Source organism: Arachis hypogaea, chromosome 15 (genome assembly GCF_003086295.3).
Source record: "Arachis hypogaea cultivar Tifrunner chromosome 15, arahy.Tifrunner.gnm2.J5K5, whole genome shotgun sequence".
Taxonomy (NCBI): domain Eukaryota; kingdom Viridiplantae; phylum Streptophyta; class Magnoliopsida; order Fabales; family Fabaceae; genus Arachis; species Arachis hypogaea.
In genome coordinates this window covers 157,035,779-157,052,535 of record NC_092050.1, presented here as the reverse complement: position 1 = coordinate 157,052,535, position 16,757 = coordinate 157,035,779, and the positions used below count along the sequence as shown (strand labels likewise).

At 33.5% G+C, this 16,757-nt stretch overlaps 4 protein-coding genes and 1 non-coding gene across 8 annotated transcripts; 2 read left to right on the top strand and 3 right to left on the bottom strand.

The window, feature by feature from the left end:
- Positions 1-681: 681 nt before the first annotated feature.
- LOC112751711 (F-box protein SKIP23-like) lies at positions 682-4,495 on the top strand. The gene is made up of 2 exons (XM_072217346.1): positions 682-1,031; positions 1,485-4,495. Exon 2 carries the CDS (start codon positions 3,171-3,173, stop codon positions 4,473-4,475), a length of 1,305 nt encoding a protein of 434 aa, XP_072073447.1. The 5' UTR covers positions 682-1,031; positions 1,485-3,170; the 3' UTR covers positions 4,476-4,495.
- A 233-nt stretch (positions 4,496-4,728) lies between these two features.
- Positions 4,729-7,002, bottom strand: LOC112751710 (uncharacterized). Its single transcript, XM_025800935.3, has 2 exons — positions 5,381-7,002; positions 4,729-5,226 (listed from the first exon to the last, which is right to left on the bottom strand). The coding sequence occupies exons 1-2, from the start codon at positions 5,807-5,809 to the stop codon at positions 4,951-4,953; spliced, it is 705 nt and encodes a 234-aa protein (XP_025656720.1). The 5' UTR covers positions 5,810-7,002; the 3' UTR covers positions 4,729-4,950.
- Positions 6,375-6,569, bottom strand: LOC112752283 (U2 spliceosomal RNA). Its single transcript, XR_003176728.1, has one exon. It is a non-coding gene; the product is annotated as a U2 spliceosomal RNA (small nuclear RNA).
- Positions 7,003-9,289: 2,287 nt separating the features above from the next.
- LOC112751709 (uncharacterized) lies at positions 9,290-11,566 on the top strand. 4 transcript variants are annotated; one of them, XM_025800932.3, is made up of 8 exons: positions 9,290-9,493; positions 9,593-9,746; positions 9,877-9,924; positions 10,005-10,051; positions 10,759-10,822; positions 10,909-10,952; positions 11,153-11,210; positions 11,317-11,566. In XM_025800932.3, exons 2-8 carry the CDS (start codon positions 9,600-9,602, stop codon positions 11,365-11,367), a joined length of 459 nt encoding a protein of 152 aa, XP_025656717.1. In that variant the 5' UTR covers positions 9,290-9,493; positions 9,593-9,599; the 3' UTR covers positions 11,368-11,566. The 4 variants fall into 4 exon arrangements, with proteins under 4 accessions (XP_025656717.1, XP_025656715.1, XP_072073446.1 ...); XM_025800930.3 differs by having other exon boundaries at positions 11,153-11,222; XM_072217345.1 differs by having other exon boundaries at positions 9,294-9,493; positions 9,573-9,746.
- Positions 11,567-12,350: 784 nt separating this feature from the next.
- Positions 12,351-16,144, bottom strand: LOC112751707 (calcium-dependent protein kinase 26). The gene is made up of 5 exons (XM_025800929.3): positions 15,846-16,144; positions 14,548-15,430; positions 14,154-14,450; positions 13,004-13,411; positions 12,351-12,922 (listed from the first exon to the last, which is right to left on the bottom strand). Exons 2-5 carry the CDS (start codon positions 15,137-15,139, stop codon positions 12,654-12,656), a joined length of 1,566 nt encoding a protein of 521 aa, XP_025656714.1. The 5' UTR covers positions 15,140-15,430; positions 15,846-16,144; the 3' UTR covers positions 12,351-12,653.
- Between the last annotated feature and the right edge of the window lie 613 nt (positions 16,145-16,757).

Here is a 16,757-nt window from a genome sequence, read left to right as displayed (position 1 = left end):
GACATTTGGTTAAATGCTCTTTCCAAAATATCTTTAAAACCAATCAATCTCTTTCTTTCTTAAGAGGAAACTTCTCATGATACTCCAAATACCTGCATAATACACAGAGGAGAATAGCATAGCCCATTACATAATGATAATAAAATTTATGATAATAAATAACCTGAGGGTGAAAAAAGACTTGCCATTTTGGAATCTTCAAGTGTTCTTGTAGTTTTTCAATGTTGTCAATTAGATACCATGTAGTGTTTTGCTTTAAGCAAACATGGGACGTGCTTTTTCTTGCATCCGGCTGACAAAGAATAAATTTCATTATTCAAAAGGATAGAGTTTTTTTTAATTTAAAATAGCTCAAAATCTAACCTGGTCAAATAGAATGATCCTAAAAGATTCATGATAAAAAAAATTTCTAATTACTTGGCCATTTCCCCCTCCAGGGCCTCTATGAATGAAGACTCGGCTGCAACAAAATTGTATAGAAAATGTTAAATGATCATTTTTGCATCAAATTATTTATCTTCTTAACAAAGGTAATGGAAAATAAACACAGAGGAAAGACATAAAGCCTTGCTTCTAGTATAATTTACAAAGGCTATAAAGTCTCCACTCTCCACCAAAAAAATATTAGATATAATATTAACATTACATCAATAATCAATCTGTATAAAATTTAATCACCAAGTCAAAAGTAGTCCACTACCTCCCATTCCAGGTAGATAAACATACATAGCTTAAAATTTTAGAAAGGGAAAATTAAGAAAAGAAGTACTCACTTTGTTCTCTCTTTTCTCTGACTTTGCTTTGCTACTGCCTCCTCCGTCTCTCTTCCATCCTCCTTTCCCTAATCAACTGGTCAAGTCTCTCTTGCACTATGGCTTGTGCAACGCTAAACACCGAAGGGAACCGATTAGAGGCTGATGAACTCTCTGCTTCCTCTATGGAAGACACACTAAGCCTCCTACAACTACTGCAGCATAAGGCCTTGCATCCTTTCTGCTATGAATTTCAGTGCTTCAAAGCAAAGACAGGAGGTAGCATGTTGCTTTGCCTTTTGGTTCATTATTTTTTTTTTCTTTTGCTTTAGACGTAGCAAACAATAAATAAGTTAGGCTTATTTACTAGAGGGTAATAGAAATTCTATTCCTGAAATTGCGTGAAAAACTGCAGTAATATATTTCGCTATTGTCTTACATTTATGGATTTGTGTGTTAACGTTAGTAAATACTGACTTGATTTGTGCCTTCAATGTCGAAGTTTTATATCATACTGATGACTTTCAAATATCAACAAGAACAAGAATCGAACTTTTTTCTCATTTCCTGGGGTTGGCTACTTGAACCTAATGATGCAATAGTTTTGTATACTGTTATTGCCATGTTAATTGTTATTTCTTCCCTGATTCCTGTGACTTGCTTAATTTCACTATTTTGTACTACCCTATAGCTGTTTTGGGACTAATTTGTTCAACCGTGGCATTGACCTAGTTTGCTGAGGCTATCTGCTCCCCTGGAGGGTTGAATTAGAGAAAAATTATCAACCCAAATGCCGGAAGCATATGAATGGTTCTGGTCTGAGCAGGTTCCAGCTATTGTGGCATCCTTTGTTAATAAGTTTGAAGGGGATGGACGCTTTTCTGCTAGTGCTATTTTTGTGTGTTCACTGTCAATAATGCATTTTTATATGTTGAGCTATTAGCTTTCATTGGTCTGCACAGAGAATATCTCGTTCATTTTGGGCCGAGAGCTACAGTCTGTAGAGAAAAAGATGAATGAGGTTCAAAAGAGATTGTTTTCTGGGTGAATCTTGCTCAGAGGCAACTGCAGCAAGTTATTGATAAGGAGAAAATCTGGTCAAGACTGACAACTTTTGAAAGTATTCAGGCAAGTTACATGCATCTCTGAAGACAGCTTGGTTTAACCTTCTTGAATTCATACTCAGTTCAACTGACTACGCATAAGTCTCACAGCTAAATTACCATAGTCAGACCTATACTTTGCTTGAAAATGCACTCGTATACAAATTCTTATTGGTTGATGGGGTTATGGTCCAATGTTTCTGACCTTAGTTTAATTGTGTTGAGATCCACAATTCATGCCATTGTTCTTGAAATTTTTATTTTGGTTAGACTTTGAAACTAAAAAGTAGTTCATAATGTCTAGATTTATTTATCTATTTTATTTTAAATGTGAAAAAATATACGCTCTAAGTTTACTTAATATGAAAACTAAAATGTTATGAAGGACAGATCTTTCTTATAAGTAACAAAAACGAAGAAGAATGAATTGATTTGAGTATAGCAAATTAGCAAAGCTAAATCATCTTCCTGTCATGTATTTACTTTGCCGTAACAGAGAGCTTCAATAAAACTTTTTCATGGTCCAATGCTAAATCTGCCGATGCGTAATTATTAATTAATAATGGACCTTTGTGACCAAAGTTATTTCAAGTTGGAGGAGGGAGTGAATCACTTGGTTAGCCAGTTGTTTGTTTTGAGTTGGAATCACATACTTGGAAGTTCTTCCGTATTGTTTCTTTTATAAGGTTATTGTTAGGTCATTCGGTTCCTGAACGGGTCGGAGGTACTGTGTATGCGGGGTGATAGGAACTCCTGCGTGATCCGATTTCCTGGGCTAACGATAATTTATTTAGTAGTATTTTTAGAAATTTTAAATTAAATTAAATCTGATATAATCTAATAACATTAAATTCGATTTAAATTAATTATTATATATTTATAATTTTAAATTTAAATCAAATTTGATCTAATCTAATATGATCAAATCTTATTTAAATTAAAGTTATCTTATCTTTAAAAGATTTAAATTAAATTATCTTATCTTATTTTTTAGGCTAGTCTGTTAAAGGTTATTTAAATATTTTGAGACCATTTAGTGAATAAAATTCGTCAGTTGCTTTATACGCATTTTTATTGTGTGATTAAGTGAGGTGAGTGATTTGTTTATGAAAAAGATTGAAAGATCTAACACTAAGGTAATTATATTAGTATCCTTTTAATTTCCATTCCTCTAATTTTTTTTTTTGTGACTTTTTATTCCTCTAATCTAGATTGTTAAGAATAGATTCTTTGAATGTCGAAAAACTTGTAAGTAACTTAAGTTATTAAGAACAATTTTTTTAGAAGTTTAAAAAAATTCTTTACCTATCTTTTTATGTTTCTGTTATATTTTTGTGTGGTCTTTTTCTTATCTTTTATCCTTGATTTCTATTTTCTTATCATTGCTTGTACCTCAGACATGGGTGATACTGATGGATGGGCACACATTGATGAAGATTTGTTGCTAGAAATATCAACACGGTTTTTTTCATACGATGATTATATCCAACTTGGATTGGTTTGCAAAGAATGGAGGTTGAAACTTCCAAAGATTCCCAATGCCAACAATGTTCCGTGGCTGCTCATACCTGAAGAAACAGAGAAGAATTCTTATGAAGACGAGGAGATCTATCATCTCATGCAATTACCTGTTGCAGGTCAAGAAATTCTTGATACTCACGGCCTTAAAGAGCGGGGAATCTACCATGTCATGCTGCCAAATATGCAGATGCAGAACTATGTCATCCGTGGTTCTTCTCATGGATGGTTAATTATGGTATCCTTATCTGAAGGTACCGTGTTACTGTTAAATCCATTTACAAATGTTGAGTTTCGTCTTCCTCACATCTCAACTTTTCCTAATGTAATTAAGTACGAGCCTGATAATCATGGAGACGAATACACTCTGTTGGATTTTCGAGACAGAAGTGAAACTTTTGATTGCGATTTCACTCATAAAATTCAACTTTTGAAGGTTGTTATAAATTCACCTCCTGACTGCAACAATCATAATTTTATGGCGGCTGCCATATATGGATTTCAACGTCGATTAGCCTTTTACAAGTCTAATGATATGAGATGGGTAGAGTTTCCAACTAGAAATACCGAGTTTGAAGATGTTATATTTTTTGGAGAGAAGATATATGCAGTAAACCATGCTGGCCAGTTATATGAATTTGATACAAACACAAAATCAGGGCGGCTTGAGGGAGGAATCCATGAAGTCAGACCTCCATCTCGAGTTGACACAAGCACTTTAACGATTAAATATCTGATTGGATGTGCCAATGGAAGTTTATTAATGTTGGTAAGACATTTTCGCACTCGTTTGAATAGAAGACGCTATGATGAAACTTACAAATTCGACATCTATGAACTGAAAAAAAATGGAAAAAAATGGTCAAGAGTTTATAATTTGGGTGATTACATACTAATGATCGGATTTACTTCTTCTGTTCAAATACCGGCATCTTATCCAAAGACAGGAAATCAGATATTCTTCTCCGATAACATGATAGAGAAATCAATTGACCATGTTGTTGCTCAAGATCTTGGCGTCTTTAGTTTGGAAAACAGACGTTTTTATAGACTATTGTTAGATGTGAAGTTTTTTTGTTCTCCCCTTTGGTTGCTACCCTAATTCAAAGCTCTCAGTTTTTATCCTTGGATTTTAATATATTCTTTTTCCAAGTCTTTGTTTAGATTATTTACTATTTATTTTAAATACTTGTTCTTCAAACCATTTTAGTGTTATGATTTTGATTTAAAGCAATAAATACTTATAAAGTATAATTATATACATTAATGTTTATGTAGCTTACCTAAATTGGCCATGGATATTATGACTTGTGACCTTCTCAAATTTCACATCCAAATCTCAAGAACATAAAAAGTTAAAAACCGATGATTTACCACAATACACTAACAAATATACAGTTACAGCATTATTGCTATACACATGAAATGTGACACAGAACAGTAAGCTCTAGAGTGAATAAACTAATCCAATTTTAACTTCTGTATTCACTGAAATCTTTACTCAATATTTTTAACTTATTACGAAAATACTAAAAATAGATTTCAACAATGTCCAAAGTGTGATGATGATCGCTTCTTTAAGATGAGGCAGATATTGAGATCACAGCATTGAGGTCAGCAAGGCACTCAGTTGGAAGGGCAAGGAAGGAATTCATGAGAAAATCATCAATTGGATCAACTTTTGCCACACCAACCAGCCTGCAATTCCCCTCTTCATCCAATCTCTTCCCTCTTCCACTTTTCATGTCACCCTTCGATTCTTCAGATGTCAACACTGTCTTCACCATTAGTGGTGGAGCCTTGTAGATACTCCCAGCAGAAAACAAGAACTTGGCCTTGAATTCAAAATCAACCTAGCTTGTTACAAAGATGATTGGCACAGTTAATAAATATCGTATCTAACAAGAATTTAAGTTCAATTCCCACTATTGATGTAAGAATTACTTTGCCATATATATAAAATTGTAGAGTTCAAAGACTAATCTCCTATGAGATTAAATTGATTACCTTGCCAGAGTCTTGGTTAATGGTTCCTTGGAATGCTTCTGGGACTATATCAATCTTCAAGAATGGGGGCAGTGGCAACCCCAGAAACTTGGTTGTAGAATTAGTTAGTGGTGGAATATAGAGTGTCTCAAGGTCAAATGAAACAAGAAGCTCATTAATGTTATCTGTGGCCACCTTTGCAACAGAACCAGTTCCAAATCCACCTTGTGCATCATATTCAAAATCAGGGTACCTTGAAATGCCAAGCTTGCAAGCCCTTTGTGTCTTGAAACTAACAGTGTAAGACTCATCTTTTGAGGGTTTAATGGTGGTTATGCTTGTAGTGGAGGATGTAGAAGAAAATATAATGCTGCTGCTTCTTCTTCCTCTTCTAAGATTTGGTTCCTTAGTGTAAAATTTGCATGGAATTGGTGCACTTAAGGAGTTCATTTTACAGCTCCTATGGTGTGTCTCTAACAGTAATTAGCTTTCGAAAAAAATCCAAAATCTTATTTGGGTTGGTCTGTGGCTGCGAATCTCTTATCTTCTTCACTTGGGTCTTTCCTTTGTGCAATCAGTAGCCAACACTTGGCAATTCGTTAATAGCATTGGAGTTAAGGAATTGCATCAATATATTTTTTATTTCGGAAATGTTTGGTAACGAAAATCAGCCAAAAACAGTATAGTTTAATATTTATTAATTAATTAAAATATTATAGTTTAACATTTATTAATTAATTAAAGTATTAATTAATTAATACACAACAATTAATAAATACTAAATAAGACAAATTTTTTTTGTTTAGCTAGCTTTACCCTTTTTATTTTTGAGTATAAATACAGATCTACACTACATGGCCAGATGGCCTATGCCACCTCTATTCCCTGAAACATTAAGATCTTCCGAATAAAAGTTTCTTTTTTTTTTTCGGTAAATTAATAAACAGCTTTTACCATAAAACCATTCACTTGACCATAGCATGAACAAGATAACCAACTATTTAAACTGCGCTTGGTGGGGTGCGCCAGGCCCTTGCAATAGTGCAACGCATGGGCGACGCTCGAGAGGCCCAGTAGCAAGCTACTGTGCGGCCACTCCCCCTCAAAAAATAAATTTAATATCGTGTGGGCCAATGGCCCACATATCAGATATTAAACTGATAAGAACAGATACTACACTTGATCTTAGCCAAAAGGCCGAGAAAGGTATGAGTTGCTCAGACTAGCCATGCTTTTTTTATATCAAAGCCTGTGGTTCTTGTTCACTACTCCACCCCGATGTGAGCTACCTCACTAGCAAGTAGCAACGCAATTACACGCAGTACACAACAGAGGCTATCTCACTAGTGTGTTGTGTGTGTGTCTCTGTTTCGTTGTTACTTTCATGCTTCAATTACAAATCCCATTGAAGATTGAAGAAGAAGAAAAGGTTAGGAATGCCCATAGAAAGAGTGGTAGTGATTCATAATTGACATTATATTTTGTAGTATCCACATGGGTCATACAAGATGCAATAGCATTTCAAGTTTTTAACCCTTGTCATGATAATCTTATATCCACAAGTTAATGATTGTTTCCTTTGAAAAGCAAAATATAATGTTATCCACACGTCTGCTCCAAGTTCTTTGGCATATAAATGTTTCATTATGTTTGAGAACATGAGAGGCGATAATGCCATGATATAGCATGGAATCATAATGAATAATATTTTGTCCCTCTTTTTTATTAATCAACATCATTGTGCAACGTGGCAGGGATAAACCATTGCATAGTAACTTAGTTGTTCTCCTCATACTATAGGGTCACTAAAAGGATTGGACAATAATGTGCCATGTTTTTAATGTCTCATTACCCAAAAATGTTGGGAAATTAAAGTTCCAATTGCTTTTGGCAAAGGAGACATATAAGCTTTGAGGTGTTTCCCTGTCTCTCTCTGAAGAGTGTAGCAACAACATCATTAGTAGTGGATGTGTTATTGCCCGTTCTCATCATCAACACATACATAAATCCCAAGCTTTCAAACTGTACTTTATAATCGTGTGGTGGCTCTTTTGGTTTTTGCTCTTTCATTCTCTTTTCTTATTGTTATAATTATTATTTTTTAGAGTATGAAAATCCATTGGTTCACTAATCACTACTAAAAGAGAATAAGTATCGAATCTCTTGAACTAACTAAATATTGGTATTCCTTTTGTTATAATTTTGTAAATTAAAAGGAATTGGTACATGATAGCATGATTTAAAGTACACAACTGCCAAAGAAGACAGCCTTTTCATTTTATATACAAAAAGGAGTTATTAACAGAACTTGATTAACCTTTCAAGTTTCAATCGTGGCAAAACAAAAGATGCTATTGATTTGATTTAAATGCTATTACAAGTGATATTAGTGGGTTTTACTTTTTATCTATGGCTATAGAGGACTGGTAAAACATTCTTTTATAGAATATATTATTATTATTATTATTATTATTATCAACATTTACATAAGGAGGTCAAATTTCCTCAACATGGTGTTAAGTGGTATTGCATCCAGTTCAAAGTTCCTCCTAACATGGATTGGGATTCAAATTGTAATATTAAGCAAGGATATTCGTAGAAAGTTTTATCTCTCACACAAAGTTGATCATTTGAGATGAAGCACCAATCTTCAACAAATATTGTTGAGGGACGTACTATAGTCTACACATAACTTTAAACCAAACATGCCATTTGGTAGTAACATTTTAATACTTGGTGGTTTTCACTATAATTTTGCGTAGATCTCCATGTCTCCATAAACTGAACTCTCTTTCTATATGACATTTTAGAGTGTACAAAGCAATTGAGTAGAGAGAAATACTTAGGAGTTTGTAAAATTTATTATTTTTTATCATTATTTTTAATTATTAATCTAATTTTTTTAATTTAATAATTTAATAATATATTTTATCCTATATTTTTGAATATTAATAATTAATTAATCAAAAATAATAAATTATATTAATTCTATATTATTTCTCATGGATAAAAGTTCTAATAAAAAATACTGAATGTACTCCTACTCATCGCACTTTAAATATTGTCTATAGAAAAATATTTTTGAATTTAGACTTGACAAATTATTCACCCTCTTAAGATTACAATTTGTCCTATATTATTCTATTGTTCATTTCAATAATTTTTTAATAATAAAAATTAAAAAAAATTCCACTTCTCTTCCTTGAAAAAGGTTAAAATGAGTAATGACATTTGACACACTCTCTCCCTCTTTATTTGTATAATATATATTCCTTTTATTTATAACTTTTAAAAAATCTTATCTTTAATTCATTTAAACATTTTTATATTAACTAACGTTAACTTTAATTTTTTTAAGAAAAAATAAATTATTTTTTACAAAAATATCCTTTAATAAAAAGTTTATTTTTTTAATTATATTTTGTTTACTAAAATATTATTTAACAAATTATTTTTTTACTGATTAAATTATATTTTTACCAAAAATATTTTTTAAAAAATTTTTTAATAGTTAAATTATTTTTTTCTAAAATATCTTTCTATAATTTTTTAAGTATTAAATTGTAATTTTACCAAAATTTTCGTTAACTATTATTTTTATACTTTATTATTAATTTTTTTATATAAATATTTATTATTTTAACATTAAATTAAAAAATATTACCACTTAATATGTATAATAATTAATATTAATAAATAATTTATTTCATATAATTATTAAAAATTATTAACAATTTTATCAAAACTTAAAAATAAGTCGAAATGGATAAATTTCGACTTTAAAAAATTAATATCTCATTATTTCAGATCTTTACAAAATAAATTTTTTAATAATTAAAAAATTATTAAAAAATATCTTAAAAAAATAATTTAAATTATTAAATAATAATTTAATCAAACATATTAAATCATATACCATCTAATAACTTCATCGAATACAAATCCTACGTGAATTTTTAATTTTTAATAACTATTCTTTTTTTTTTGTCCCTTTTTGTTTCTAGTTCTCCCACCCTCTGGCCCAGTCCCCCTCTCATTCTCTCTGCCTCAGCGCCAATCGGCTCCTCCCCCTCCGTTGGCGCCGCCTCTCTGCGCCTCTGCATGTTGCCAACTCCGTCCATCTGCACCGTGCAGGTAGGCCCTTTCCATTACCTGTGTTTGTCTGCTTAGGGTTTAGTACTTTAGTGTTTGTGTGTGATAATGGTGATGCTAGGGTTGACTGTGTTAAAGCAGTGACTAAATGACTCAATCCATTGTGCAAGTTGATGAATCAAGTAGTGCCATAACAAAATCAGAACCTTTACTTCTGCCAATGAATTCAAACACCAGCACTTTGGCTTTCCCACAGTTTCCTGTACGCCACAATCATTTCTCTGTTGTAATCAAGGTATGCATGCCTGTGGAAAAGCTTGATATTTGTTTGATACAAAAAATAATTTTGTATTAAAGAGGGGGGTGGATGCAATTATTTCTACTTGCTTTCTATATAACTGAGCCTGTTTATTTGTGCTTGTCAGGGAAACAAAACACAGATTATTGTTATGAGTTATGAAGATTATTTTCAGGTAGATGGACTTTGCTCATTTGCCTCTTCTGCGTATATGTTTTAATGGCTGCAGTCTTAACCTTTTGACCCACTTATCAGGTTATAGCCACTCAAATAGGAACCATGGGGACAATACTGCATGCCAGGTACCTATACCATTGGTTTTGTTTACATTTTGCTTGAGAATTGAAGTATATTTTAGTAAATTTGTAAGTAATTAAGCCATGCCATTGTGTTCCTGGGATAAATTCATGGTACATGTTTGGTTGTAAACTGTGAAGTTCTCATTACTTTTTCCCTATTTCTTTCGCTACTGTCTCCTTCTGGGGTTCATGGAAATTCGCTACACCACCGTCGAAGTTAAGGTTTGGCTGTTTGTGCATAATGTGTTGTTATGGAATTCTACTGCAGATATTGGTATTCTATAATTAGATACAAGGAAGGTGATTTATCTTTTGGCGGAAAGTAATGACTGTGTAGGATATGATAGGTCATTCTTTCAATGAAGTTTGTCTGTAATTAGAGATTCAGATTTTTTATACTAACAGAGTTTGCCGAAGATGGTGTCTTTAAGGTCAATTTGGTTGGGATGACCTAGATAATACTCTCAGCGCATAATGAATGGCTTAATTACATTAAATTGGTTTTAAGTTTCAGTATACTTCATTAAAAGTTAAAGATGTGCATGCAAATTGGAACTTTCAAATTAAACAGCTACACACACGGAAAAATTGTTGTGAGAACTACGACTTTAGAAAATTCCGTTTTCTATTTTGCCAACTTGAATTAGGATTGTCTTGCACTTTCTAAAAAAGTGATGCTTTGCATTATCACATGGTTTTTCCAATGCCAGGAAGGAAGGTGTGTCGATTAATCCAACGTTCAATGTTTCTGTTATATTTGGCAAACGGGATGAGGTAGGCTTTCCTGTCGCAATTATTTGTTCACCTTGATATTCTAAATGATGGTTGTGCTTATATTTTGCTAACTTCATTTGCTGCAGCCAATGTTGGCTGCATGTGCCCGTCAACTGATTGAGAAGATAAGGTAACTACTCTTCCTTGTTAGGAGAAACTTGGTTGAAATTGCACATCTTCTGTAGTGTTTCTCGGTATTGTAATTTCAGCCAAAAAAACATTCGACATGCAGAATACAAAGATCCATTACAAGAGATGCTTTTAAGACGTACTTGTGTTTGTGCAACTTAGCTAAATTATATTGATATATACCCTATTCCTGATTTGTAGTCTCTCTGGCTCCTCTAAGCCACTGGTGCTCTCGCTTGGTCTTAAAGACCATTCTAAGGTACATATACCGGTATATGCTTTTCCCTACTTTTCCCTACTGAAGGTCCAAAATTGAAAAAGAAAAGAAAGAAATAATGAGCAATGCTAATTTCAATGTCATGTAGGAAACACTTAAAGGCATAATTTCGGCTGTGATGGATAATGGCCTGTGGTGACAAATTGCTCATGAAATGCCAAATTATGAATCTGTTTTTGTTATTGTTTTTGTTTTTTTGCTGTTGTTTTTCTTTTTGTAATTTAGCTACGAATGTGCTTAATATGGGTAGGCTGGATTCAAATATTTGATCATTTGATATGTTTTGCAAATTTGGACTAATTATACATGAAATGAGTGAAAGCATTTACTGGATTTCATATCGATGATCCCATCATAAACTTTTCGTTGAGATTTTATGCGAAATCGAAAAAGCAAATTAAGTACTAAAACATGGAATTGTAATAAGTTTAAATAATAAAATCAAATAATAAAATTAATTAATTTGTTTAAAATCATAATATCAGAAGATTTTAAGAGTTAAATCGAGATTTTAACAACTATGAATAAAATAGATTCTTTTCCATTTTTAATTCAACTAATGAAATTTATTAAAATTGAGTAAATTACCAAAAATTGCTTCTCAAAGATTTAAACGTCTATAGAAATAATTTAAAAGTAGAAAATGAAAAAAAAAATGCGATAAGAAAATTATAATACTTGATAAAATTGCCAAAACTTGAGGTAAATTTGTCTCCGTTAATAGAAGCAGCTATGATGACAAACAATGATGCTAATGTGGCATCTATAGTTGAGGTTTAAGCACACATAAGGTAACAAATTTAAGGGAAAAAATCTATAAGTAAAAAATAAAATACAGATGGACTCAGTTATAGTTTTCATCTTTAAAAAATAAAAATTACATAGCATCATATTTAGATTTCTGCAATAGGCATTAAAAAAATATATATAGAAGAGGGTTATCAAGCACACACCTCTTCCATAGGCCAAATCTCTTTGCAGTTTCAATTCATCCCACAACATCTATGTTCCCTGTTTTATTTGTAGCTCTATTATACATATAATAAATTAATCAAATCAATTAGTTATAATTGATTTGCTAATATATCTGATTTAATGAATAAAAGAAATTAAATCAGGAAATACGCTCAAAACTCAAAAGCATGCCATGCAGCTTTATCATTAAGTATAGAAACCCGATTATAACATACACTTAACAAGCTACTTAACATTAAAAGGGGAATGAAGGAAAAACAAGAAACTGAGCAATTAGAACTCAATCAGAATCTATACTACAAATCACAGCATCACACCAGCAAGAAGACAGTATCAACAACGCAAAAGAGAAAACATATACAATGCGTTAGGCAAAATTTGTGCAGGTATGCGCCCACTTAGGCACAACATGGAGCTGTTTGATTAATCTCTCAAGAAGTCTATCTGGTTTTAGCAGACAAGTGATGATCTCAAAGATGTAGGGAGTTGTGTGCACGACGACCAGCGGATGATTGACTCAGTCACCACAAGATCTAGTTGCTCGCAATCGCCAAGTCCAATTGTCCGGTTTCTCTTGTTGTGGATTCCCATTACCCGTTGTCCATTCACTCCACCTGCCCTTTTAGTCTCTGCAGGCTTGCGGTTCGATTCTTTAACATCAAGTCCGACGATGCAAGAGGGAGAATCCGATACAAGAAGCAAATTTCCCAAGCTTGCTTCTGGAATAAATCGCGAACATAATCAGACTGGAGTATCTAAGAAAAAGTAAATAAAGTTAAACAAAAAACATTTACACATACCTCCAGGAAGCGTATCTATTGCAGCTGTGTTAGTTGAGCGCTCCAATTTACAGCTCTTTTGCTCAACAACGGAACGGGGACTAATAAATGAAAAGCTGAGCATTGATTGAACAGGAGAAGAAAATTCCAAGCCTTCGGAATCTTTGGTGCTCTGAAATGAAAACCCACCAGAAACCAAACAAGGAGTAACTGGTTCCACGAGAAACGACGAAAATGATGATCTGCATGTGAATGTAGGTGATTGAGCATCACAAGTAGGCGAACCAGCACCAAAGCTGATATCCTGACTCCTGGACATAAAAGAGGCAGAGAATGAGCCACCACCAACATCCCATTCTTCACAACTTCCGGTTTTATGCTCACTTAGTTGTTCAGGATCTGTTTGATTGCTTTCCATCCAGCAATGATCTATGAAGGGGAAGTTCATAAGAGCATCAGAAAATATATTATTTGATTTCTTTCTCATTTTGTGTCTTATTCTTCTTCCTGTGCTTTTTATCGCTTGGGAGTGGTTCACGAGGGTTAAAACATATTAAATAAGAACTACAATCCATCTAATTAACTTGTGTTCGATAAAGAATAATAGAAAGAGTGTAAGATGTAATTGTAATTACAACATAGCAATACTTTAAAATGTTTTCTTTAGTGCAAAGTTACCTAATCCACTAAAAATGTTTTCCCTGAATATCATCAAAACAAGAAGCACACAACCTTTGAAAAAAAAAAAAAAGCCAACAAATAACATATGATATCATTTGCTCTTCATGTAACCAATTGATGAGTTAGAGATATCAAAAACAAAACTCTTGCGCTTCATGGTGGTAAAATATTACAACATTGAAAAAGAGAAATCTGGGGGAATGCCTAAGAAAACATGCTGAGTATTTATAAATGCACGAGGTGATATTTATATCTTTCAAATATTAGGTAAAAGAAAAAAGACGGCGAAGGTTTGTGGGAGTTATGTGATACATATATGGTAAATGTATGCCTTTTCACATTCAATTTTGAGTAATAATATCATCTTGGTAGATTTGTGATCATCCTACTTGTCTAAATTCTAAAATGCTCTCTTACTACTTCAATAACAAATCTAAACAAAACAGCTTCACTAGATTCACATTAACAGCCCAAGGAAAGAAAAAATTACCTAAAACCTCCTCGGCGGTAAGCCTTCGAGAAGGTTCTGTACAGAGCATTCCCCTGATCAAATCCTTCGCTGACTGAGAAATGTGGTCCCAAGGGTCGGAAGGAAACCTTAGGGAAGCCGCCTTAACAGCATCGAATATCTGGGATTTGGTCTTCCCCCAAAATGGAGGCATCCCGCTTAATAGAATGTAAAGAATAACCCCTGCACTCCACACATCAGCAGCCTGGTTATATGAACCTGCCAATACCTCAGGAGCGATATAGAACGGACTCCCAACTAGCCCATGCAAACTTTGTCCTGCTTAAACAAAGCGCAACATCTTAGGATAAATATCACATATTGTTTTTTTCCGCTTGAGCAAAAGAAGACTAATAATCTGCAAGGATGGAAGTACCAGGTTTGATGTAGGTTGCGAGCCCAAAATCGGCCAATTTGATTGGAGATGATGATGCTCTAGTAGCAAGGAGAATATTCTCGGGCTTCAAATCTCTATGAACAACACCATTTTCATGACAATACAAAACCACCTTCATAAGGTGCCTAAAGATAACCCTGGCTTCAGATTCAGAAAACTGCCCGTGCTTCTCTAACCTGTGGAACAGCTCCCCTCCAGCACAAAGCTCCATCACCAAATGAACAAAATCTTCTTCTTCATAAACAGCTTTGAGATCGACCACATTCGGGTGCCCAGACAACCTAGCCATGATCTCGATCTCAAGCTTCACGCTTCGCAGATCCTCTGACGTAACCAACCTATCCTTAGCAATTGATTTGCACGCCAAAAGCTCTCCTGTCAGCTTATCAGAACAAGCTCTGATGACACCAAATTGTCCCCAGCCTAACTGTTCCCCAAGAACATATCGATCTTTCAAATTAGCAGTATGATTTGTCTCTAATATGGTTTCGGTCAAGCCTGCTACTTTGTAACACTTGTATGAAGTAGAAGGTTCATTGCTGCTACTGTTGTTACTCTTGGCAATAGCCATACCAAAACACAAATCCTCGCTCCTCAACAAAAGGTCAAAACCCAGAAGTGATAGTTGAAATTTCTAGTTCAGGATATTGAAACTACCCTTTTAACAAAACAGTATTACCAAGCACAAAGGGGAAGCCTTTGATTTTCTTGCTGAGACAGTCATACACCAAAACCCCTTTTTTCAAGCTTTAAAAGCCAAAATATGTTGACAAAGAGACTCCGCGTAAGGCACACGATACCATGAACCTGAACCAGCGAGGACCACCTCTCTCTCTTTTTTAATTCAAACAGAGCAGTTGATCTGCAAAAGAAAAACCACGGCAATGATAATCAACCACTTCACAAAACAATGCTGAAATAGGGCAAGGTTCATTGAACAATTCAAACCACTGAGATCAAAAGTTGCAATAATTTCAATATTCTAGCTCCCCCTAGCTCACAATTTCAGCAAAATAAAAACTTTGAAACAGATTCTACCACACCTTCTACCACACCCCAAGGTAGTAATCTAATCCCCTCCCCCCACCCCCCTTCCAAAAAACAAAAATTGAAGCTGAATTTCCAGAAGAGACACACATGATCCTTTGAAAAACAAGACCCAAAGGAGAAAAGCAGCAAAACCCAGAAGCGAAAAACAACAAAAGACAAGAAGTGAAATCAGAATTCAGAGCTCGCTAAACAACCCCAGATCCACAGCAGAAACCAAAACCACTCACCAGTTTCAGAGAGCGGTGTCCCCGTGCGTGTTACGTGTTGTGTGAGGATTGGGACAGAAACCCCCTCCCAACAACAACAACAACAACAACAGCTACAAACAGCGCTTACTTTGCTGAGACTGCTTTGTTTTCATGTGTGTTTTCAAATTCACCAAAAGCCTTTTTCTCAACGATGCCAACACCTACCACTAATTATTATTATTCTATTAACAACTAAATAAATCTTTTTGCTTCGTTCATTTCGTCTAAAGCAGTAAAGCTTCTCTAATTTTATTAATTTATTTATAAAATCATTATCCAGCCATTTAAGTATTTTATATACCCAATATACTTTACTTACACATAAAAAGATTAATCATTATATATTAATATATATTATTTTAAACAAATAATTAATAATTTTAATAAAATTATACTATTTGAAAATAATAAATAATTAAAATAATCTCTTAATTTTTATTAACAAGTCAAATTAGTATCCAAATTTTCGTTAAATCAAGTCTGCTAATATAAATCGCTTTTAATCCCAATCCAGTTTTTCATTTAAATTCCATTGATCCCTATAAATTTAATTATGAAATATATCATACCATATTTTTCAAAATTCCAAAAATATTTGACTTTTATTATTTATTTCTTTCTAAACTCATCTACCGTCATCATTATCATTCTCTTTGTCTCTCCATACCCGTCTATTCTCCTTAAATCCAAGGTCCACCACCACCTATTCTTCTCTCCGCTCTTGTGTATAATAAAACTCCTCCATGCATTTCTACAATTTGGGGATAGCTTTAGTTTTGTTAAATAAAAAATGTGGGACAACCAACTTGGGTTGGTCGAATGCTCAGTTCATTGGTCTGTTTAAGCAAATGTCGGGTATTTAAATCCCACTTTATGTATGTAGTAACTCAT

Coding starts and splice junctions, on each gene's coding strand:
- LOC112751711 (XM_072217346.1), top strand. CDS start 3,171: ATGTTTCTGTTATATTTTTGTGTGGTCTTTTTCTTATCTTTTATCCTT.
- LOC112751710 (XM_025800935.3), bottom strand. CDS start 5,809: ATGAACTCCTTAAGTGCACCAATTCCATGCAAATTTTACACTAAGGAA. Junction 5,227..5,380: donor TTAACCAAGACTCTGGCAAG/GTAATCAATTTA, acceptor GTAACAAGCTAG/GTTGATTTTGAATTCAAGGC.
- LOC112751709 (XM_025800930.3), top strand. CDS start 9,600: ATGACTCAATCCATTGTGCAAGTTGATGAATCAAGTAGTGCCATAACA. Junction 10,823..10,908: donor TATTTGGCAAACGGGATGAG/GTAGGCTTTCCT, acceptor CATTTGCTGCAG/CCAATGTTGGCTGCATGTGC. Junction 11,223..11,316: donor ATTCTAAGGTACATATACCG/GTATATGCTTTT, acceptor AATGTCATGTAG/GAAACACTTAAAGGCATAAT.
- LOC112751707 (XM_025800929.3), bottom strand. CDS start 15,139: ATGGCTATTGCCAAGAGTAACAACAGTAGCAGCAATGAACCTTCTACT. Junction 14,451..14,547: donor CGCAACCTACATCAAACCTG/GTACTTCCATCC, acceptor TTGTTTAAGCAG/GACAAAGTTTGCATGGGCTA. Junction 13,412..14,153: donor TACCGCCGAGGAGGTTTTAG/GTAATTTTTTCT, acceptor TCCCCTTCATAG/ATCATTGCTGGATGGAAAGC.